Raw genomic sequence first — 24,859 nt, forward strand, 5'->3', positions numbered from 1 at the left:
CGGGTCACTTTTCTTTTTTCTTTTTGTAGAGGCAGGGTCTTGCTTTGTCTCCCAGGCTGGTCTCGAACTTCTGGCTTCAAGCAATCCTCCTGCCTCAGCCTCCCAAGGTTCTGGGATTACAGGCATGAGCCACTGCAGCCCACCTTGGGTCACTTTTCTTAATGCTTCCCTGGATACCTATCAGGTTCTACCTTGTAAAATTTTTATAATTTTAGTAGATTCTACCATCCCCACATGTAGTTGTCCTCTCTCCCTCCTAAATTGTAAGTTTCCTAAGGGTAGATAACATTTTTTGTTCTTCTTTTTTTTTGTACATAGTTCATACTTAGTAAAATGTCCATACTGAATGAATGGCTTTTACTTATACTGTAAAGAAATAAGGCATACAGTGCAAGTGTGTGTGCTTAATACACATACAATACACAAACTATTGGATTTAAGGAAAGATTTTGATGACATGAAGAGGCTAACATGGCCTAACATACTTCCAAATATTGCCTTGCCCCCCAACTCTCCTCGGAGTGGTACTTGGGGGAGCAAGACACATAAGCAACAGTAATAGCAAGAATCATAATAGATATATTTGTTGAGCACTTACTTTGTGGTTGATGCTATTCTAGCTAAGGTAATCCTCACAACTCTGGTCTTTCCAAGACACGCTTTCAGAGATAGGTACAGTTTGTTTTCCATTCCAGAGATAAAGAAACTGACAGAAAAATCAAATATTACTTTTTTTTTAATTAGTTGGGCGAATGCTTAGTATCGCCAAACAAACCTCTTTTTGCAGTGCATGCTAGAGCACGTAAGTGCCTTAGGCTCACCACCAAAGCAGGCCCTCCCTTTTCCCTTAGTCTAAATTTTATTGTTGATTGACCACGAAGCTCAGAGCGACTTCCAGGGGGCCCCCAGCTGAGCTTAGTCATCACCAGTCCTGAAGGCAACAGAAGGCAGAAGAGAGGCCCAAGCATGTGTAGGACTTTTTAAATGCAAAGCTGTGGTTTTTCGAAGCACAGGGACCCTGTCCAGTGGTAAACCTGGCCCAATCAGAGTCTTACATGCTAATACTGGGATTGGCAGCCATGAGGAAAGCTGGGAGAGTTTCCTTTCCCTCACACAAACCCTAAATGAGTAGATGAATAAATAGTCTCTGCACTCCATGGTATATGTAACCATATACCAAGCATAATGAGAGACAAAGGAAATGTCAATGGCAAAATGTTATCAATGGAGGAAGACAAGCAAAGAGTTTTTGGGTGTTATTCTTACCATCTATCTTTTTTTTCCTGTTAAGTTAGAAATTTTTCAAAATACACACTTAGGCAAAACTTTAAAAGACATCTAAAACAAACAAACAAGAATGAGTAACTAGGCCGGGTGTGGTGGCTCATGCTTGTAATCCCAGCACTTTGGGAGGCCGAGGCGGACGGATCACGAGGTCAGGAGATCGAGACCACGGTGAAACCCCGTCTCTACTAAAAATACAAAAAATTAACCGGGCTTGGTAGCGGGCGCCTGTAGTCCCAGGCTGAAGCAGGAGAATGGCATGAACCCGGGAGGCGGAGCTTGCAGTGAGCCGAGATAGCACCACTGCACTCCAGCCTGGGAGACAGAGGGAGACTCTGTCTCAAAAAAAAAAAAAAAAAAAAAAAAAAAAAAAAAAAAAAGAATGAGTAACTCTAGAGGTAGGAGTCAACAATAAATACACGGGAAAGGAATCTGAAGCCAGGAACGTTCTGGCCCATCCAAGGGGGAAGTGCCCAGAGAGAAGGGAAGAGGTAGAATTGGAGACAGCTGGTGCTTCTTTGGGAGCTGCTCAGCCTGCCCAAGAGGCTAATTTAAAACTAAATCTTATCCCTGGATCCCACAGCCCTTAATGTGACCCAAACTTTCCATTACCAAATTCTGGGGATTTAAATCCTGATATTGTGTGCTCGAATCTGGAATCTGTCTCATCCGTTAAAGATCTATCCTATTGAGGCCACATGTGTCTATGCAATAAGTTCTTTTCAAGCCAAACTTTCAAGTTAAAAAAAAAAATCCTGAGAGGAAATATGTGGTCCTATTCCCCTTCAAGCCCACTTCAGGCTATTTATTGTTTTATTTGATTGTTGAGAAGTCAGAAATGACTAAATTGGTTCTCAATGTGGCCTGCACATTTCCTTGGCTAGGAATGGTCTGATTAAGGCAAAGCCCAGCTTAGAATTTAGCAGTGTTCTGATTTGTGTGGGTTTGGGGGAAGGCATGTGTATTTTTTTTCTTTCTGAAGTCCTTCCCTTGTGGATTTCAGACTAAAGCGGGTGTGATGACACATTTACCCTTTTGGTTTTGTTTTTAAAACACAAAGTTGACAAATGTGTTTAATGGCCCCGTAGTACCAAATGACAGCGGCACGGAGCCCAGGAGGCTCGCTTGTACCCTGACTGTCTCGATGAGGAAGTTGAATTTTACTCACCACTTAGAAGGATTAAATGCAAACCATAGCATACTTCTGGCATCTCATTGATTTATCAGGAAATTCAATGAGAGTGGGGAGGAGGGTGAAGCAGAAGAGGTACATTGAATGGTATATCCTACTTAGAAATTATAAACTCTAAGAAAATATTAATAGGAGGAGGAAAATATTTATTTTTCAGCACAGAGACTATTCTTTGTTTATAAATTAGGTACCAGATCATAAAGAATCACAGAGAGAGAGAGAGAGATTATTCATCCCAACTGGTGTGCATTTTAATGGTGAAGAAATAGTTACCTGACGTACCCAAAGTCATAACTAGTTGGGACTGGACGTGTTGTAAAATCCAGGGCTTCTGACCTTTCTAATCCAGTACAGTACTCATTCGGCACCTCATCTTCCCTGTCATGGTCTACAATAGCCTTGCAAACGGTTTTCTAAAACTCACCAGAGTTGACTGCTCATGAGATCGGGTCCAGGTCAGTTCTCTAATCCCCCTACAAGTCAGTTCTTTGTAATCATTTCCATGATCTTCTCATGCACCCCCAAACCCAGCTGGTCATTTCACAAATGCAGGTTATCAGCTGTGAGTGAGCACTGGTAACAGAAAATCCATCACCACGATTGCTAATGGAAAAACTACTGGGAACTTACTGCCTAGTAGAATGTTGTTTGTGGCCCAATCTTTGTATAAAAAGGAAAACATCATAAATTAAAAGAAAAGCTACCAGCCAACAACTGTATTTTTACCAGCCTCCTCTTCTTCCAGAAACCTCATTGCGAGGAAAATAAATAGCATTCTTTCCCAGCAGCACAACCGAAAGTCTTGTTAGTTATAGGCGAGTGGCTATTTGAAAGCCTGGCTACAATTTTCCTGTTTTACTAACACTTGTAATTAAATCCATCAACTCCCTCTAAGATTCTGTGTAAATACCAGATGCTCCCTACATTTTTTTTCTCTCCTGGAGAATATGAAAAGTTGTACACTAGCAGTAGAGGAACTTCAAAGGAGGCACAAACCTGAGTGAAAGTGAAGCTCTGAAGATCCACACTCGCTTCCCTGTGAATTTCTGGGAGTGTTCCAGGGAGGGCAGCCCACCACACTTGGCCAGCACAGGCCCGTCCCATCTCTCACCCTAGCGGTGGATGTTAAGTTGACATCCGTGCCCTAGTTCAGGAGCAGATGGCTCTGTGTGGGGCGTGGTGGTTGGGGAGAATCCGCCCGGGCCTGGCGGGAGGCCTGTGGTTAAGGGAGGAGTAGGGCCGTGCCTCCGGCTCCCGGAGGGTCTGCAGCCGCTTTTCATGTGCTACTGATGCTGCCCCCACCCGCTGTCTCTTGGATTCATTCAATCCTATGGAGAATCAGAGGAGAGGCTTGAGATGGCTCCGGATAAGTCCTGCCTCGCTACTGGGGGTGAGAAAATCCTCTTCAGAGCACATGCACTCCTCAGAGGGCATCAGTACATATACATATGTGTGTGTATATATATATATATATATATATTTTTTTTTTTTCTTTCTGTATACAAAGAAGAGTAACTCATTCCCCCAAGGTGAAGTATTTCAGCGGTAGGCAAAGCAACACCACTACCACCCCCAGCCCGCCCACTTTGCTTTTCCATTATTAAATGTAGTTGCCTAGAGCTGTCGTGACCTAAAGAGAAAGCTAGGAAGTGTTAAGTGAATCATGAAAGCGAATCAACAGACCTGCTGGTATTTAAATTTTAGTGTATTCCAGTGTGGATTTCTTGGTATTTGTAATGCAAAAACTGGGAAAGGGGGCTCCACCTCCTGTCCCAGCAGATCCAACCCTATGTTCCAACTTAGTCCCAGCAGATTCGACCCCATGTTTTGTGTGAATTTACTTTAAAGTCTTTCACACTCCTGAGGCCGTCAGCAAAGGACTCATATCATATGGGCAGCCCCCAGCCCTCTTCACTTTTAAACTAACTGTCCGTGGTTTGGGGATTGTTCCCTACCAGTCTTACTGGGCAGGTTGTTAGCCAAGGGATTCGTTCTAGAACCAAAGGTTTGAGGCGGACCTCTAAGATCCTCTTGACTCTGAGTGTGTGGAGGAAAGTGAGGGAAAGGACAGAACCCGTGGCCCGCGCCACCTCAGCTACTTTCAGTTTCTATTTGAAACTGAAATCACAGAAGAGCTGTCAGATGGCAGCTGTGCATTTGGTGGAAATGAGAATTCCAGATTTTATGCTAATTCAGTTTCAGGTTCCTTTGAACCTGCAGTTTATGGGGCCGTGCTTAAAACTGCAATCTGTTTTGGATAAAAGAAGGGATTACTAAAGACTTTTTAGTTGTGCAAACATTCCCAGTCTCCAAAAGGAAAGGGGGGAGACCAGATTTATTCTTTTATTAAAATTGTCATGTTAAGTTTTCTTCTGCTTTATCAAATAGAAAACTTTTCCTTATTTTGACAATGATTTTTCTCATTTCAAGATTCTTTTGTTGTTGCTGTGATTTATCTTCATTTCAGTAGCGCTCTTTCTGGAACTTCAAAGTCCTTGTCACTTCCTGTCAGAGGCAGGAACACATAGGTGGTGCCCATGGATGTATCTCATTCTGGCAAGTGCTCACCTTGCTTCCATTCTCGCAGTGTTGATTGAGGCTGACCCAGATGGTTACTTCACTTACCTATTATTGCTTTGCAACAAACCACAAATTTCAAGGCTGGAAATACCATGCTGCCATTAGGGCAGGGCTCTGCAGAGAAGCTTCCTCTCTGTTCCACATGGCATCTGCTAAGGCAAGCTCAGCTGGAGCTGGTGGAGCCACACCCAAGATGGCTTCTTCACGTGGCTGGCAAGTTATCAGGGGCTGTTGGCTGGGAACTCAGCTAGCTCTGTGGTCCCAAGGCCTCAGCTTATTTCCATGTGGGACTGCTTGGGCTTCCTTACAGTATGATAACTGCGTTACAAGCTTGAATAACCAGAAGTTGCTGGGCCTTCTTAATACCCAAACTCTGAATCTCCAGAATATCACTTCCTCCTCATTCTGTTAATCAAAACAGTCACATGTCAGTCATAAGTACATACGTTTTGCCTTCTAATGAGAGGAATGACATGTACATACAGAATTATTTGGGAGCTGTATTTGGAGATGAGCAGCCACAGTGGTTAATGATATATTTTTTAGAATTTGATTTTCAGGAGAATGTACCCACGCTCTGTTGTTAGCCATATGGGTTTCTATATTCTGTGAAATCCCAAACTGTTGGCAATTCGTGGAAAGGACTTTGCAGTTTAGTTTATGTTTGACATAATGTCTTCATTCTCTTCTGTTTTAGTTGGCAGAGAGCGGGTCATTTACTTATTTACTCATTGATCTGACCACTGCGTATCAACCCATCTCTTACATGTGATGCTTGAGAATACTGTATTAGATGTTAAGGGCAATGGTGGTGGTGGTGGTGGTGGTGCTTAAGAGCACACCACAGTCCTGGTCCTTGAGTGATTGAATCTATGAACTGCTCTCCAAAGCAGCATCTTGTTTGCAGTGAGGATACGTGTGCCCCTAAAGGAATGGCAGTCTCCAGAGGTGAGCCAAGAAACACCATTTGGAAACATTCCAGAAAAGCTGTGGTTTGGAGCAGAAGAAGAAATTTCTGGTGCAATTAATTCGCAATACAGATCTGTAAGTGGAAATTACAGAGGACCAGAGAGGAGCTGGCGGGTCTTTGTAGACATGCAGGCTTGCCCTGACCCTATGTAACAGCGGTATATGACCGTAATAACTGGCATTTCTGTAGCAGTTAACCATTTACAAACTATGCTAATTCGATTCATAAAGCCCCAAAGATGGAGGCTGTTGGAATGGCCATTCCATTAGCCATTCCATTCTGATAGCATTGAAGAGACGGAGAGAAAAACTAAGGCCAGAGCAAGAGGGAAAATCAGAAACGTTGTTCAGTAAGAATGCTTTCAGGATATCTAGACTAAGGGAATTCTACGACATTCCAGCTCCTTAGCTACTACCCCAGCAAGTATATGATTCCCCAAACCGGTGGAAGCAAATGTTTTGTCCTCGGCCAACAAGAATCCCTGCAAGTAAATATTTGGACCATCAGGATGCTTAATAATAAAGCTAAGAAAAAAATAAAAAAGCTTTATTAGATGATTGTATATTAGCGTAGATGCAGGAGTAGAATTTTCAGCACCCTAAAGATTATTAATACTTTTAGGTAACATTTCCAGGAGGAGATAGCAAAGCCTTTGAGTAGAAGGATGGACTGACATGCGGTTGGCCACCATTCTCAGGATGGCAGTAATCTTTCAAACCACAAAACCTGGGAAGGTAAACTACTTGTATATCCCAGGAATAGTCATGTGGCTTATAGACGGTCTTACCATGACCCTTCAGATCTTGAAACCTCTCTAGATTTTAGACATCAGAATTGATTTTGACTTAGACATTTGGCCAATGGAGGGAGAAACTGAGATTTACCCAGCAATGGAGATAGGATGGTATGGTGTGGTGTGGTGTGGTGTGGTGAGATGTGTGTGGTGTGGTGTGGTATGGTGTGGTGTGGTGTGGTGTGGTGTGCTATGATGTGGTGTGGTGTGGTATGATGTGTGGTGTGGTATGATGTGGTGTGGTGTGGTGTGGTATGATGTGGTGTGGTGTGGTGTGGTATGATGTGGTGTGGTATGATGTGTGTGGTGTGGTATGATGTGGTGTGATGTGGTGTGGTATGATGTGGTGTGGTATGATGTGTGTGGTGTGGTATGATGTGGTGCGGTGTGGTATGATGTGGTGTGGTATGATGTGGTGTGGTGTGGTGTGGTGTGGTATGATGTGGTGTGGTATGGTGTGGGGTGGTATGATGTGGGGTGGTATGGTGTGTGGTATGATGTGGTATGGTGTGGTGTGGTATGATGTGGTGTGGTGTGCTATGATGTGGTGTGGTGTGCTATGATGTGTGTGGTGTGGTATGATGTGGTGTGGTATGATGTGGTGTGGTGTGGTGTGGTGTGGTATGATGTGGTGTGGTATGTTGTGGTGTGGTATGATGTGGTGTGGTGTGGTGTGGTGTGCTATGATGTGGTGTGGTGTGGTATGATGTGTGGTGTGGTATGATGTGGTGTGGTGTGGTGTGCTATGATGTGGTGTGGTGTGGTATGATGTGTGGTGTGGCATGATGTGGTATGGTGTGGTGTGGTATGATATGGTGTGGTGTGGTGTGCTATGATATGGTGTGGTGTGGTATGATGTGTGTGGTATGGTATGATGTGGTGTGATGTGGTGTGGTATGATGTGGTGTGGTATGATGTGTGTGGTGTGGTATGATGTGGTGCGGTGTGGTATGATGTGGTGTGGTATGATGTGGTGTGGTGTGGTGTGGTGTGGTATGATGTGGTGTGGTATGGTGTGGTGTGGTATGATGTGGTGTGGTATGGTGTGTGGTATGATGTGGTATGGTGTGGTGTGGTATGATGTGGTGTGGTGTGCTATGATGTGGTGTGGTGTGGTATGATGTGTGTGGTGTGGTATGATGTGGTGTGGTATGATGTGGTGTGGTGTGGTGTGGTATGATGTGGTGTGGTATGTTGTGGTGTGGTATGATGTGGTGTGGTGTGGTATGATGTGTGTGGTGTGGTATGATGTGGTGTGGTATGATGTGATGTGGTGTGGTATGATGTGATGTGGTGTGGTATGGTGTGGTGTGGTATGTGTGTGGTGTGGTATGATGTGGTGTGGTGTGGTATGATGTGGTGTGGTATGGTGTGGTGTGGTGTGGTATGATGTGGTGTGGTGTGGTATGATGTGGTGTGGTATGATGTGGTGTGGTGTGGTGTGGTATGATGTGGTGTGGTGTGGTATGATGTGGTGTGGTATGATGTGGTGTGGTGTGGTGTGGTGTGGTATGATGTGGTGTGGTGTGCTATGGTGTGTGGTGTGGTGTGCTATGGTGTGTGGTGTGGTGTGCTATGGTGTGTGGTATGGTGTGGTGTGCTGTGGTGTGTGGTGTGGTGTGCTATGGTGTGTGGTATGGTATGGTGTGCTATGGTGTGTGGTGTGGTGTGCTATGGTGTGTGGTGTGTCATGTGGTGTGCTATGGTGTGTGCTGTGGTGTGTGGTATGGTGTGGTGTGCTATGGTGTGGTGTGCTATGGTGTGTGCTGTGGTGTGCTGTGGTGTGCTATGGTGTGTGGTGTGTAGTGTGGTGTGGTGTGGTGTGCTATGGTGTATGGTGTGGTGTGGTGTGCTGTGGTGTGTGGTGTGGTGTGCTATGGTGTGTGGTGTGGTGTGCTATGGTGTGTGGTGTGCTGTGGTGTGTAGTGTGGTGTGGTGTGCTATGGTGTGTGGCGTGGTGTGCTATGGTGGGGATGGACAGTGGGAGCATGGTATTAGGGGAGGGGTGTTACATGCACACTGGCACCATGCTGTAATCCTCACTCCGTCATTGCAGAGGACCTCCTTACACTCCTGTATCCATTTCCTTATCTGAAATAAGGAGGAAAGTCTCCGTTACTCTCTTTGCCTCACAAGATTGATGTAAGAGCAAATGACATTATAATTGTAGCATTCTGGAAAAATATGTGTTACTCTAGGACATTTATGGCAGCGTCCTTTGGAGAGGCTGAATCTTAGAACCAGTAAATGGCACCGTCACATATAATTTATGGCTCATGCTCAGTTTTCAGTCTAGGGTTCACTTCTTGGTTGGTTGATTTCTCCCTCCCTTCCATTTCGAGGCACTGAAATGAAGACTAGAATCATATTTTGAGCTTGACTCAGTCCTAGAATAGCAGCAGTCTTTCCCCGGAACTAACTAAAGCTAGAAATGAGGGTCCTCAGATCAGATACAGAAAAGTAGTTCTTGTCTGGGCGCAGTGGCTCACACCTGTAATCCCAGCACTTTGGGAGGCTGAGGTAGGTGGATCACTTGAGGTCGGGAGTTCGAGACCAGCCTGGCCAACATGATGAAACCCCGTCTCTACTAAAAATACAAAAATTAGCCAGGCATGATGATGCTCCCCTGTAGACCCAGCTTCTCAGGAGGCTGAGGCAGGAGAATAGCCTGAACCAGGGAGGCGGAGGTTGCAGTGAGCAGAAATCGCACGACCATACTCCAGCCTGAGCGACAGAATAAGACTCTGTCTCAAAAAAGAAAAAAAGAGAAAGAAAGAAAAAAGAAGAGAAAAGAGAAATAGTTCTCCCTCAGTAGTCCTCCCTCAAACTGAACTGGAATGATAATAACATGTGGTATGACTTGTTGAATGGTAAACATGGTTGGAGAACTCCCAAAAAGGTAGTATTTCTTTCAATATTCATATTAGTCATTCCAGCATTCAACTGAGGAATAGCTAAGGTGGTTTCAGAGCCCTCTTTTCCCCTGAATTGTTTTTAAAAAAAAGAACTGGGGAGAGCTCAGCCCAAAATGGCTAAAATGCCTCTTACCTGGAAAACATGGTCAGTTTGCCAGCAGTCCCCAGTTCCCCATGGTGGTTGTTTCTAACATTGCCACTTAGAGCGCCTGCTGGAACACAGATGGTTACATCCCTACCAGCAATTGCAGAGACTCCCTTCCCACCCTTCCAGAAGCTGCAGCCGTACTGGAGAGCCCATGGCTACAGCTCTTAATTTATACATGGGTGCAATGACAGCCACTGTTTCCTGAACAAGCCCCAGCCCCGCACCATCTCCCCCAACTCAGTCCTTCTTCCTTCATGGTGAGCTCCTGTCTGGGATCCTTACCTGTCAACAGACCTTACAGCCAATCCATCCACACCAGAGGATGGGCAAGGCTGCCTTTGTCAGGCTACCATATTTCCTGTCCCCCTAGGGGACTAGGTGCTTGACAACCTTCATTTATAAAACTAAGAGGGGCCACTAGAAGTCAGCCTTCCTGAAACTAAGAATGTCTATTCCCAGGTGACTTGTCGCTAATGATGAAGGTAAGATGCTGCTCCAAGTGCTTTACATACATTAATTCATTTAACCCGCACAACAGTTGCAGCAAAATAGGTGATGTTATGGCCATACTTTCCAGATGTGGAAACTGAGATACAGAGATGCGAAGTCCTCTCTCCAGCATTACATAGTAAGTGGGAGTGGAGGATAAGCTAGGATTTGAACCCATTGGTTCTTTCATGAGTGGCTAAGTTTTAACCACTGGACCAACTACCTCTTAGTTGTCCCCAAACATAGAAATGGTTGGCACCTGTTTAAAGGCCCTTTTTGTTTTGTTTTGTTTTTGTTTTTGTTTTCGGAGACAGAGTCTTGCTCTATCCCCCCGGCTGGAGTGCAGTGGCGCAATCTCAGCTCACTGCAACCTCCTGGGTTCAAGCGATTATCCTGCTTTAGCCTCTCCCGAGCAGCTGGGATTATAGGCGCCTGCCACTATGCCCGGCCAATTTTTGTATTTTTAGTAGAGATGGGGTTTCACCGTGTTGGCCAGGCTGGTCTCGAACTCCTGACCTCAGGTGATCAGCCCGCCTCAGCCTCCCAACATGCTGGGATTACAGGTGTGACCCACCACACCCAGCCTAAAGGCTCTTCTTATCAGACACCCTGGTATAAAAAGCACAACAAATTGTTTATTGAGTGGTTACTATGTGCTGGTCTCTCTGAAAATATCATATTGGTTTGTTTTATTTAACACTCACCACAACACTCTCTGAGACTTAAATTCTCTTACTGGCTCCATTTTTCAGGTGAGGAAAACACAACTTAGGAAAGTTACCTAACTGTTCAGGATCAACCATCTATCTTGATAGAGATCGGATTCAAACACATGTCCTAGTAACTTCAAGCCCACAGTCCTAACCATCAGGCCAGGGACCCTGAATTTTAATATCCAATAAGCCTGCTTTAAGGCATAATTGGAGCTGGCATAATTTAGGTATATACAACCTGGCTCACCAAAAGCATCTTTTTTTTTTTTTCTTGAGACTGAGTTTCACTCTTGTCAGCCAGGCTGGAGTGCCGTGGTGCGATCTCAGCTCACTGCAACCTCTGCCTCCCAGGTTCAAGCAGTTCTCCTGCCTCAGCCTCCCAAGTAACTGGTATTACAAGCGTGCGCCACCACACCCAGCTAATTTTTGTATTTTTAGTAGAGAGGGGATTTCACCATGTTGGCCAGGCTGGTCTCAAACTCCTGACCTCAGGTGCTCTGCCTGCCTCGGTCTCCCAAAGTGCTGGGATTACAGGCGTGAACCATCACGCCTGGCTCAGAAGCATCTTTTCGTTCATTCATTTATTTGTTTTTAAATCCAATCAAATTTAGCAGTGGAGAGTTGTCTTAAGTGTCTTCCTTTCTGAACACATTATTTTCCTCAATTTATCATCTCTGATGACTTACACATTGTGTTCTACGCCAGTCCATCCTTTCAGCTCATGCAGACATTTTGTATACATTTTCATTTTAATTACCACCCCCCTCACTCTGCCTCATTTTCATATGGAAACAGAGGAGCCAGGTGTTGGATACATGAGCCGGTAACTAAGGCAGGATGCGTACCTGGACTTACTTTGAGTCCCCCAGGGAGCATGGACTCAATATGAAATGCAGGTCGCTAGACCCCAAGTTACAAACACCCATCAATATGACATGGTGTGAGAAAGAGCGAGCCAAGTCCAGACAGAAACAAGACAGGCACGACCAGGGGAGGCAGAGAGGCCTCACAGTTCTCATCACACGCACTGCTATAAAAAGTAAGATGGGATACCTATAGCCAATTGGGTGACATGAGCAGAGATTGGATTTATTTGTATTTTTCATTGCCTTTCTTTGCAAGGTTGTCAGATTCTGAATATTAATACCTTAATGTAGATTTGGTGGCTAAGATATATTTTATGGATTTTTTAAATACTTTTTCCCCTTTGTGGTTTATAGTACATTGTGAAGTTTGAAAGTAAAATTCTTTTCCTTGACTTCTACACTTGGAAAATATTTATTCCCCCCTGTGTCTCAATAGTATGCATCATAAACTAATCCAGTTCAGCTTATTTACTTCCCTCTTGTTGCAGAGCCATGATCAATTGTAGCAACACGGGCATATAATGGCAGAGGTTTTTGCTTTACAGCAGTACGAGCATGAGCTATTGCACTCTCCTTTCAGAGTGATAAGGAAGGAAGCTTCCATTTTCAAAATCACCCATTCAGAAGGGGTTGGAGGGGGCACTGAGCAGAGGAATTGGGGGCCACCTGACATTGACTAGCCCCGAATCGCTAAGGAAGACATCCCAATACATAGTTTAAAATGAATCAGCCTACACAGGAGAAATCCCTGGGAACCAGAAAAGAGTTTTAATCTCCTGGGCTGAACAGCGTGGAAAGCAGAATATTAGGAATTAGCAGAGGTGACAAGTAGGACAACCTCGGCCTGCCTCCCAGTGGCGAGAGACCTGTTGACTCCAGTTCTCCATCCTAGGACCCTTGCTTGACTGCCATGAGTAAGAGCAGTGGGCACCTGAGTCAAAATGCAGATCCCTCCAGGCTTCTCGGTAGCTGTTGTCTGCCCTGAATGTTCTCCCAACCTCATCAGTTATCCAGACACTTGTTGGGAGCCCTCAGACTAACTAGCATGCTGGGACAATTTCCACCATGTCTTCATTCTCTCTTGTCATGGGTTTGTTGAGCAAGGCCTCCTAACTCTCTGCTGGGTGCAAATTCCAAGATGTGAACAAATTCTAAGATGTGAATTCTATCCACAAGAAACCACGTGAGTTCAGAAGGCATGGCTCAGGGCATACAGGAGGATTTATCGTCACAAACAGATAATAAAGTGTTGTCTCCAGACACACATCTGTTATTTATATCACTGCTGTGGCATGGACAAAGACAAGCAAGACACAGTCCTTGTATAGTCAAATTTAAAGCCAAATTGAGGTGGTGGGTCCTCCATACAGAGAAAATAAACAGAAAAACAAACCATGGCCAGGTGCAGTGGCTCATGCCTCTAATCCCAGCACTTTGGAAGGCCAAGGTGGGAGGATCGCTTGAGGCCAGGAGTCTGAGATCAGCCTGAGCAAAATAACGAGACCCTGTCTCTACAAAATTAAAAATTAGCCCAGTGCAGTGGCGCATGCCTGTGGTCACAGCTACTCAGGAGGCTGTGGCAAGATGACCCCATGAGCCTGGTAGTTGGAGGCTGCAGTGAGCTCTGATTGCGCCACTGCACTCTAGCCTGGGCAACAGAGCAAGACAGCATCTCAACAAAACAAAACATGCTTCTGTACCAGTAAGACACCATTTTTATAGTCATAGGCAAAACAGTAGTACTCTTAAAACTGGAAATTACAATTTAACGTGTCAAAATGACATAATTGGGATGCCTGCTATTTTATATTTTAAGAAATTGAAGCCCTCACTGTTAAGAGTTTGATCACATCTTAAGGCCTGGCAAGCTCTTACAACATTTTGCTGGATTCAGGGTTGACTTCATAATCTACCAAGAAGATCCATGTGGCTGGGTGCAGTGGCTCACGCCTGTAATCCCAGCACTTTGGGAGACAGAGACAGGAGGATCACTTGAGGCCAGGAGTTCAAGACCAGCCTGGGAAACATGGCAAAACACCATCTCTAGAAAAAAAAAAAAAAATGTTTTTAATTAGCCAGACGTGGTGGTGCACACCTGTGGTCCCAACTACTCCCAGCTACTCCCAACTACTGGAGGGGCTGAGGTAGGAGGATCACTTGAGCCCAGCAGATCGAGGCTGTAGTGAGCTGTGACGTCACCACTGCACTCTAGCCTGGGTGACAGAGCAAGACCCTATCTCAGGAAAAAGAAAAAGAAACACCCTTATTAGGAGACTCAAGCTATCCACTGTCCAGGTTCTGACCCTATCTGGAGGGATTCTTTGCAGTAGGTCCTCTGTAAAGATGGCGCTCCGTATTAGAGATGGTACAAACCACTGTCCCCATTTTATGGGACTGGTGTCATTTTGATGTTCATGTGGTTATTTTCATTATTGTGGTGATCCCCACCGGGAGAACCCAGTAGTAGGCAAGGCTATGGCCATTGTGACCCTAACAAAATACACTTCTATTTTGTTGGTCTCCACGGTAATCAAAAGAAGTGTGTCATCTGTAATCATAATAGACAACAAATATATCCTCCTTACTAAGTGCCAGGCACAGTTACTGAGAGGTGTGACTCCTGTTATCTCTTTATAGATAAGGAAACTGAGGCAGGGAGAGTGAAGAGATTTATCCAAGTTGTCCTGGCTCAGAAATGGCAGAGCCATGATTATAAACCTGATGCTGGCTCTGGGGCCCAGCTCCAAACCTCTACCCTGAAGAACAAGTAGAAACTTGGATTTTCAGAGCTTGCAGAACCTTTAGAACTTGAAAAGAATGGAGCCTTCCATAGTTGCAGAAACAAGCCAGGCATGGTGACATCCTTCCCAAGGCTGGTTGGAGTTATCACCCTCCTTCAGTGATCTTTTCAAACTACATCATCCATAACGAAAGGCTCGAGGAAATTCTTATAAAGACTTCCTCTTCCTTTAAACCACCTCAAGAAGCACACAGCACATGCTCTGTTAGAGAGCACCCGAACTTCATTATATTTAGGAGGGGGAGCACAATGAAATTAATGAACTTTCTCTGTATAAAATGCTTAACAGAAGACTAGAATTTGTAAGAAATATTTTGCTAAAATATATTTAGCTTAAATCTGATAATTTGTGATATAAATTGAATCCCATCTCAGATTATAATCTTTAAGGATTTGCAGGTATAGGCCAGAGAGAGTGGTTCATGCCTGTAATCCCAGTCCTTTGGGAGACCAAGGTGGGAGAATCACTTGAGGCCAGGAGTTTAGGACCAGCCTGGTCAGTATAGCGAGACCTTGTCTGTACAAAAAATAAAAATTAGTTGGGCATGGTGGTACTCACCTGTAGTCCCAGCTACTTGCAAGGCTGAGGCGGGAGGATCACTTTAGCCCAGGAGTTCCAGGTTATAGTGAGCTATGATTATGCCACTGCACTCCAGCTTGGGTGACAAAGTGAGACCTTGTCTCTTAAGTAAATTAATAAATTAATAAGAAATTGAAAGCATAGATTGACTTATAAGAATTTTCCTTTGTTTTTAAACCTAGTTTAAATCTTTAGATGTATTTTTGAGATTTGAGGAAGAAGTCTCCATATTTTAATTTAGCTTTACAATTTTTTTTTAACTGATTAATCATAAATTTGGCTAAGATCTTTGGGCATATATTAAAAATTATTTCTGAAATCATTAATCTAACACCAGAGTGGAAATTGAGTCCACATTCTTGCTCTCTGCTTTCTATTAGGAAGGGTTGCCACTGTCTAAGACTTGTTCTTCTTAGATTGGGTTCAGAGGCTAAAAGTGATGTTAAGAAGCCATTAGCATTTAGTATGTTAATGCACCTCCATGTAAGAGAAAGGATAGCTTCCAGCCTTTCACTTGGAATCTTTATATTACAATTCCAATAAAAGGAAGTTAAATTTCTCAAGAAAAAAAAAAACAAAACAAAACCCTTTTCCTGATTCTTGAAAGTCAGCCCTCTGACCCGGAGTCAGTCACCTAATATATGGATTCTCGAATTTCATTTTCTTTCTTCCTTCTTCCTACTTCTGATGCTGATGTGTACCTGTTCCTCTCCAATTTTGACATTCATTCCCATCCCCGCTTCCAGAAAGCATGGGGAATAGAGCAGTTTGGAAACCAGTCAGAATGGGCTCATGCATGGGTCTGGAGAGAGGTTGAGAAATGAAGCAGGGTCCCAATGGGTAGTGCTCTGCAACTGGGCCAGCCAGGGGACCCTGGGGAGCAGGATGGAGGTGGTCACGGTGTCAGAGGCTTGGCTTTTGGCATTCCCAGGTTCCTCTTGATGAGAGATCATCAAAAGATTGGGACACATGCAGATCTGGTTGAGTCCGTCATCTGAGGCCTAATCCCTGATAACCATTGATGATAATCTTTTTTTTATTTCTTTTTTTTTTTTTTTTTTTTTTTTTTTTTGAGACAGAGTCTTACTCTGTTGCCCAGGTTGAAGTGCAGTAGCGTGGTGTGATCTTGGCTCACTGAAACCTCCACCTCGCAGGTACAAGCGATTCTCCTGCCTCAGCCTCCCAAGTAGCTGGGGTTACAGGTGTGTAACACTACACATTTTATTAGTAGAGACAGGGTTTCGCCATGTTGGCCAGGCTGGTCTCCAACTCCTGACCTCAAGTGATCCACCTGCCTTGGCCTCCCAAAGTGCTGGGATTACAGGCATGAGCCACTGCGCCCAGACTGATGACAATCTAATGCAAAGCATGATAAGTGTCATAAATGCCACCTGATGAAAGCACCCCTGAGGGCCAAGTGGTTTCAGCTGGTCAGCTAAGCTGCCATGCCATTGTGCTCTCAGTTTACCCTGTAGGGGATCGAGCAGGAGCTCAGGCAGTTTCTTCCCTGTAACACTGATTTTGCTAGAACAAGATAAGAAAACTTCCATTTTGATTGTTCCAAAAGAAACAACCTTTTAATGTCTTCTCTTGAACATCATGTCCGCCTTTGAGCTATCCTGATACTGTATAAACAGCTTCAGAATGAATGTCGCCTCACTGGAGGACCACAGCTGGTTTTCGTGACATCTTGTAAGCAACTGGAAAAATCCATCTCCAGACCTATACCTTCTGAGATGCCTTTTCTTCTGACTTCTCAGGAGGTAGTGGTAGAGAAAAAGCACCGTTACCTGTCTTTTTAAAAAGATTTGTATAACAGCACATCATGCTACCGGTTTGAGGGAGGGGGTGATGAAGCTAGAGAGAGGGGGCTTCTTATTTCCAAACTTAGAGGGTAGAGGAGGGGGACGTATGCCATACAGCAAGCACCCCCCCCCTTTTTTTTTAACTTGAGAGGCTTTTCAAGAGTGCCATGAAATCAAATAGTGATAGATATGCAACTTCAAAGAGGCAAGGAATGGCCATCATTATCTTTAAACCACTCTGCATGTCGTTCATATGTGGTGTGCATCTTTCCCAACCCCTGTTCCCTTCCTCTCTTCCTCAACCACACTCCAGGTAACGGTGGCACTGGGAGGGGACTCGGAACTGGAGTTTTCCTCTCACCCCACCCTGGTGTGCCCACTGTACCCCACAACCCTACCAGTTGCAACCTAGGCCTTGCTTGCCCTTTTTCTCATACTGGGAAAATTGCAGCAGCTTTTCCTCTGCACCAAGGAGGGACCTTGTCAAGCTGCAGGTGTGGAATTAAAACTCCAGATGTTTTCAGAGGGTTTCCTCGCCCCGGGTGTGTTCTGGTGGGAGTGCGTTGCTCAGGAATCTGCTGAGTGCTTCATTTCTGGCCATTCAGTCCCCCACACCCTCTGGGGGCACTGCACTGTGCTCTAGGGGATACAGACCGGATACATGTTAGGATGATAGGCATAACTGCTGCCCATGTAGCGAGGCTTTGCCATTGCTTTGATTCTTTCCCTACATTCGGTGAATGCCAGGGAAAGCAACAGGCTCCACTTTTGTGGATGCAGGGTGTGCACGTGTCAGAGGGTGTGAGGAGTTGGGAGGAGAGGATTTGTAAGTGGCCAGTTCATGCTCTCAGTTATTCATCAAATCGAACACACTGCGATCAGTTGGCTGTGGTGGGGAAGGAGGTCAGGTGAAGACCTTTGTGTTCTGAGACCCAGACCGTGATCCCCGTCTCCATTATCCACAATGCAATGATTATTTTGTATTGAGCGCCTACTATGTGCCAGGCCTTTTACATACATGACTTTCCCACTGAGCCCTCACAACCGCCCAGAGAGCCTGCTCTTTGCAGATGTGGCTGGCTTGGTGGCAATTCAACCCCAGGCTGCGGGCCTAGTGGCCTTTCCCTGCCATGGCGCAATCTTGGAAGCGGCAACTGCGGGGAGGGTGAGGAGCGGTGCAGTTTCCGCCGCGCCCGCCCGCGGGGAAGGCAGCCGGGGGTACCCGAGGGCTCGAGCCGCGGGGGGAGCAACAGCTGTCGACGTCGCGCCCGGGGACCGCGCCTCCGCTGGGCCGACCCGGCGCCGGGGCCGAGAGGAGGGGCCGCGAGGGGCGGGGCGCGCGGGGCGGGACGGAGGAGGGGCGGTGGCACCGGCGGCTCGGGCTCGGCGCGCCGAGGAAGTCCCGCTCCGAGAGCTGCGAGCGTCTGGAGGAGGCGCGCTCGGCGCAGTCGGGGAGCGAAGTCCGGAGAAAGGGGCCCCCGTGCTGCCGCCGCCCCCTCCTGCTACCGTCCAGCTAGGGAGCCCGCGGCGCCCGCGGCGGCCGCCGATGGAGTTCACTTGAGCTGTGATCCGGCGGGAGAGGCAGGCGCCCGCGAGCCGAGCGCGGGCCGGAGCCCAGCCAGCCCCGGGCGCTCACCCGCCAGCCCGCAAGCTCCGGCCAGAGGCGCCGCCGCCCCGCTCTCCGCCGTTGCTGCGCCTCCCGGGCCGCGAGCCGGCGAGATCCGCATAAAATCCAGACTCCCGGAGCGGCTCCCTCCAGCACCGCGGCGGGCCCAGGACCAGGCAGCCCGCGGCGCGGCTGGAGAGGCGGGACCGGCTGTCGGGGAGCTCCGGGCGGCCGCCGGGGAGAAGCCGCCGCGCGCCCTCCTCCTCCTCCCTCTCCCTCCTCCCTCCCTCCGCACATGGTCTCCTTTGTCCTGTCGCCGCCGCCGCCGCCTCGCTCTTAGCTCCGCGCGCCGCGGCGGCGGCTCGGGCCGCTCCTGTCTGCCTCACCCTCCCGCCGGCCGGCCCGGGACGCGCCTCGCTAGCCCCCGCCGCGCCAGCCCGGCCCCGCGCGCCGCAGGAGCGGCCGCGAGACAGTGGCGAGCGCGGGCCGGGAGATCTCGGCGGGCACGCTCCTCCCGCCGCCCGGGGCCTCGGCCGCGCTGGATGTGTGCGCGCGGCGCCGGCTCTCCGCCGCGCCGAAGCTGTTGCCCGGTTCGGATCTGGTTCGGCGCCTCAGCTCTCGGACTTTGGCGAAGAAGGAGCCCAGAGACTTGTGGACGGAGCCCGGTCGGGAGTTGGGCGTTTTCTCTTCGTGTGTTTTGGTGGTTTCCCCCCTGCTCTTTGACGATCGCCCTTCGGGAGCCCTGCTAAGGAACCAAACCATGAACTTGGGGCTGACCGGACCGCTTAACCCTTTGCGACCAGGTAATGCAGCCCCCGGGGCGCGGCACACTCGCCTACCGCCCGCGGTCGGAAGGGAGGCGGCCGGGTCGGGGGTCTTTTGTTGCGGCGGCCGGGCCGGCGGGCAGGGGTGGCAGGGGCGGGCTTCTCGCGTCTGGCGCGCCCAAGCGCCCCTTCGCCACCCCTCCTCCCTCCTTTCCTCCCCTCTCTGTGGCCCTGTCGCCCGCCTTTGTACTTTCCTCCCTCGGCCAGCCGGGCTCGGCCGGAGCTGCGCGGTCGTGCCCGGGAGGGCCTGCCGTTCGCCGCCGAGCTCCGATGTGGGGAGGGGGCCGGGGCCTGCGTCCGCTTGAGCAGGGGGCCCTAGCGTGGCTCTGCCCGCTCCTGGGGTCGCGCTTCCTCCGCGCGGAGGTCGGGATCCCGGCCCCACGCGGTTCCAAGGGAAGCGAAAGAAGATCTGGGCTCGGGTTCGGCAGCAGGAGAAAGAACTCGCGCTTAAGTTTTCAGGAGGTTTCTGTTCTCTTGTTCGAAAGCCCCCCTTCCCGCCTGTAAGGGTGCGGAGGGCGGCCCCCGAGGTCTGCGTCCGAAGTGGGTGAGGGTGGACCTGGAGCCCGAACCGCTGGGTCCCACCCTGTCTGCACGCACGGCTTTTATAAGTTTTCCTCATTCTTCGCGTTCCCGCCTCCAATCTGTTTCGCTTACTTAACTTTCCTTTAAACGCCAACGACGGCTTCTAGCAATATTATTTTACATCCCAAAAAAAAAAAAAAAAAAAAAGTATTCCCCCTCCTCTTAAATAAAAAGCAGCCAAAAGAGAGCTTTGGTTTTCTGTCAGTTTTAGATTCAACCACTTCATGCCCCTACCCTCCAAAACCGAGCGAGGGGGTGAAAGGAAGTGAGTAAAATCTTCAAGTCTGTAGTGGGTAGAGGTGCCCCCGTGTTAGACAGAAGGAAGAGCTCAATTCGTCGGTTCATTCTGGGCTCGCCGCTTTTTCATTTGAATAATAATTAAAAAAAAACAAAAGCCAGGAAAATGGTCCAGGTAATAGAAGGAAATGCAGACTATTTTCTGAAAGCAACGAAAATAATGAACATCCCCAAGATTAAGACCCAAGGAACCAAATCATTTGTACAAATGCCCTAAAACCCTAAGTAGAAGGAAAGTTCATTGAGGAAAAGGAAAGGATACTCGTGTCGTTTCCCCTGAAGATTTTGGCTAAGAAGCTCTCTTCTGACTTATTAGGACAGTGGTCGGCCATAGTTGTAACCACCTGGATAGGAGAGAGAAGGGATCCAGAATGTTTTCACGATCAACCAGAGCCCCATTGCAGTGGTCATCTTTTGGGTATTTTTCTGTGTAGGCCTTTCTGAGACACCCCGTTTCCCAGTTGCAAGAGGCATGGTGTCCAGCCTTGTGACTTGTATCAGCCAAGTAAGGGCTCAGAAAGCTTTTAGTCGAAGATACACTCCTAAGCCTCTCTGAATATCCGGTCAGACTTACTTCCTTAATAACTTACTGGTCGGCGTCATAATAATGACATCCTTAAGTTTGGTTCAGACATTAGGATCACTTAAGTGTCTCTTTGTGAATCCCATGTGGAGCTGACAAAGGTGGCAGAAGCAAAAGGCCTGTTCACCCACAGCTTCTGTCCTTTTCACTCGAACACACACACACACACACACACACACACACACACACCAAGTGCAAATAAAAACTTGCTCAGGAACCATTTCCTTTCCCTGTTCATGCTTTTTGCATTCAGAGACAGTAATTTGTTTTTATATTTCTTGGGGCCAATTAGACTCACTTTAATAGGTAATCCCAGAATTTTCAAAGGTTATGTCAGTTTGGTAAAACACTTTAATACACAGACTTTTTTTTCCCTTATATCAGTTCATTAATTTTGTGAGCCATGAATTTAACATGAATTTACATTCAAAAAGAATTCCAACCCGTTCTAAGAAACACTTTTTCATGAAAGGATGGTAAAATACAGGTATCTCGAGTTTTTAGCTGGGAAACTCACATTGCTAGAAATCTCACTGAATATTTCAATATAGCATCATGTAATTTTTGGCTTTATAACTCATTATTCTTGATCGAGGTATAACTTGTTTCTCCCCCATTAACTTTTTTTTTGACAGTTTGTTTTTATGTAAAGGTACTGTTACGTATAGTTTAAGATATCAGGAAGGCCCTCTGTATTTTTCATTATTCCTGCAAAATAGGAAAAAAATCTATCTAGGGTTTATGGTAAACTGCATGTATAAATGTGTGCACTCAATGTTTGTTTTGCACATACATTCATTTGTGTCAGGATTTGTTAATCATATGAACACCCCCATAAAAGAAATGTTAGAATTAAAGCAAAAAACAGTCTTAATAAAAATATTTTATCTTTCTGTATCACTTGCATTGAGAACTAGAACATGTCCCCCAGATGTACACAGGAATATTTCATCTTTGTCAGTATTACATGGAAGGTCTAAATTGAATATCCTCTTTGTCCGTAAAAGCTAGCCCCACAGTCCAAATATGCTGTGCTTCAGAATTCCCACTCCCCCTATTTCCTATATTTCCTTTTCCATAGTTATTCAACATTCTAGGCTTTTGCTTTCTCAGAATATGCATCTCTGTTTATCAGGTGTGAAAGATGAGTGATTTCTCACGAGGGTTATGTAGCAAAATCCACAAATATAGCTTGGCCATTATAACTTTAAATGCAGATATATCCTCACGTTATGTAGTGGAGATGCTTAATTTTTAATTTTCAAGTTCTAGAAATGCTCAGTGCTTCTGAAACATTACAGCATTTTCCTTCAAAGCGACTTCCATGTTTATTTTCCAGAACATTAGTGTATGATTTAAATTGGCTTTAGTTTTACTGTTTAAACAGGCTTATTTCACCTTCCTCGAGCCACTGTAATAATTAGCAGACATGTTCTCTAGAAACTGGAAAGGAAATAATGCTGGTGGCACGCATAGTGGTCGGATTTTTGGGCAGGCCGGCTTGCGTCTTTTTGAACACCAAGGTCGTCTGGTTACTGGAAGGGACAGGGATCTTGGAGTCATCAGATGAATCTTTTAAAAAAAATTAATTTCTGGCAGTGTTGGCTCACACTTTTTAGTGAGGAAAAGCTTAGCGTTAAATAATAGGCATTTCTAATTTGTGAAAGAAAATTGAAAAATAGGCATGTCTGCAAATACCACGAAAAGCATACCATTTCCAAAATAATGATCTGTCAACGAAATTGCAAAATCATTATGTGAACGAGCTGAATTGCTTTGTGTACCATCTCATAGAAATATGTTTTGCACAGATAATGTGTCTAATAAGGACACATTTTTAAAATCTGATTTTTCCCCCCAGCAAGTAGCTGCACTGCAGGTCTCTCTCAGGCAGTCAACTAGCACCACCTTATGGATGATTTGAGGACATTGCTGCTTCCCTGCTAGGCTTTCGTAAAATGTAGTAAATTGATTTAAAATAATGGGAATGTTGATGGTGATGACAATGTTAATGACAATAATAATGCGTTTTTTCCCCTTCTTGTTTTTCAGGCATCGGATGCCAGCTCTGAAAAACTCTTCAACACTGTTATTGTAAACAAAGGTAAGACCCATTCATTCTCCTGAGTAATGGCTTATTTTTATGTTAGTTTCATTGTCATTGCCTAGGAAGAAAGAAGAGCCAGAGTGATCTTTCTCTTTTAATTCTGAAGCTACTGTTGATGTTTTGTGTTTTTGCTTGAGATGGAAGTCTGCATACTTTGTGATGCATTAACAACCAGTTTATTTTAACAGAATACATTGAGTCCCTATTTAAATAGATTTGACTAATCACTACTACTATGTGACTTTAATATAGAAAACTGTACTAGAGAAGAATAGTTCTCAAAATGCCTGAACTTTATGTTACTTATCAACTACCCAGCAGTAGGAGAAATATAAATAGCTGATGTGTGATGCAGACTCTAGTAATCAGTGGATGTTTAGAATTCACAGTATTATGGTCATAAACCAAGCCTTACTCTGCTGTGGGCTTTCTGTAAAGTTAATAAACGAGCAAGAGGGCAGAATTTAAATACGCACTATCCCATTAATTTCTTCCAAACCACAATCTAGAGTAAGAGAGGCTAATGATATAGCAGTACATTAAGGGAAAACTAACCTTAAATCATTGCCAATAGGTTTCTGCGCAGTTTTCATTTGTTAGCAGTATTGTTGGAAATAATGAAATTTAGGGAAGTCTCTAATCACTGGCTCTGAAAGGTGTATAATTTGAAAGGTACAAACCATATAAACTATTTAATCTTCCCCTTTCCACTCTCGAGCCTGATTTAGGGGCTGGCATGATAATTGCTCAGTAAAGATGTGCTTTCTGTGCTCATCTCTTTCTGTGTTACATAGACGACACTTGGTAACACTTGAACAGACTTGGGCCTTCACAAAGTGAAATTGGAGACCATTTCAGCCTTCTGTAGTTGCCTTGGCTAGCATTTTTGCTAGCTGGTTAGTAAGACATTTCCAAGTGCAGTTATTTTGAGCTCCCAGATTATTTTAGAATTTGAACCAATTGCAATTTTAAATAGTACATTATGTTTAGAGTTCCCTTGAGGTGTATGTGATTGCTGTTACTCCCAGAATTACTGTCATATTGAATTTTATCTTTTTTTATTGCCTAATGGAGTATTCCAGTTTTATATTTCATCATATTTTTTGATGGACTGAAAGTTTGTATAAATGTGTTATCCATAATGCTAAAAGCCCAATAAAAGAAGATGTGCCATTCATAGCATACAGTGCTCGTGGGTAAAAATGCACTATTGTCTACCACTTGGTGTTTCCTTGTGAGAAAGGAGGGTGATGGGAGAGGGAGATTGGGGTAGAGGGCAGGTCACCAAAGGCAGGGCTTCTTCGTTTCTGCGGCCCCCCAGGACCTCTGCCACTCCCCAGGACCTCTGCCACATGTGACTGTGTCTGTCTTCTGCTGATTCGCTACTAAAAGCTTTGCAATGTATTTCCCCTTTCTGGGATCTCGCCCTAAAATAAGAGTCGGCTCCAGGACCTGCACTCTGGCCACCACTGCCCTGAAAGACTCTCTTCAGGGCGGATGAACAGCTCGCCTTTGCCTCTTCCCTCTGGTTCTTTCCCCCCTTTCTTTCCTTTTCCAATCAAACGTTTCCCACATTCTTATTTTTGTTTACTTACAGAGTGTGATTTGTGGCATCTATTTGGTTGTGAATAGCCCTCCCCCTGACAGGGTGCCTTTCTTCTGAGCTGCTTTTCTGGGGGTGATTTAGTTGCCTTGAAAGGATTAAGGTTTCTTTGTGTACACTAA

General features: G+C 45.9%; 1 protein-coding gene across 37 annotated transcripts in view; it reads left to right on the forward strand.

The window, feature by feature from the left end:
* The window catches only part of AUTS2 (activator of transcription and developmental regulator AUTS2), a 1,209,597-nt gene that overhangs the window by 1,092,648 nt on the left and 92,090 nt on the right, over nucleotides 1-24,859 (forward strand). For 30 of the 37 annotated variants that reach the window (XM_005549414.5, XM_005549418.5, XM_005549420.5 and 27 more), the window contains one exon: nucleotides 23,080-23,131. In XM_005549414.5, the coding sequence (XP_005549471.1) occupies nucleotides 23,080-23,131 (52 nt within the window). Of the gene's footprint in view, nucleotides 1-18,544; nucleotides 19,545-23,079; nucleotides 23,132-24,859 lie in introns of those variants that run through there. The other 7 variants (XM_074034830.1, XM_074034840.1, XM_074034834.1 and 4 more) reach the window with 1 other exon arrangement.

This window comes from Macaca fascicularis, chromosome 3 (genome assembly GCF_037993035.2).
Source record: "Macaca fascicularis isolate 582-1 chromosome 3, T2T-MFA8v1.1".
Taxonomy (NCBI): domain Eukaryota; kingdom Metazoa; phylum Chordata; class Mammalia; order Primates; family Cercopithecidae; genus Macaca; species Macaca fascicularis.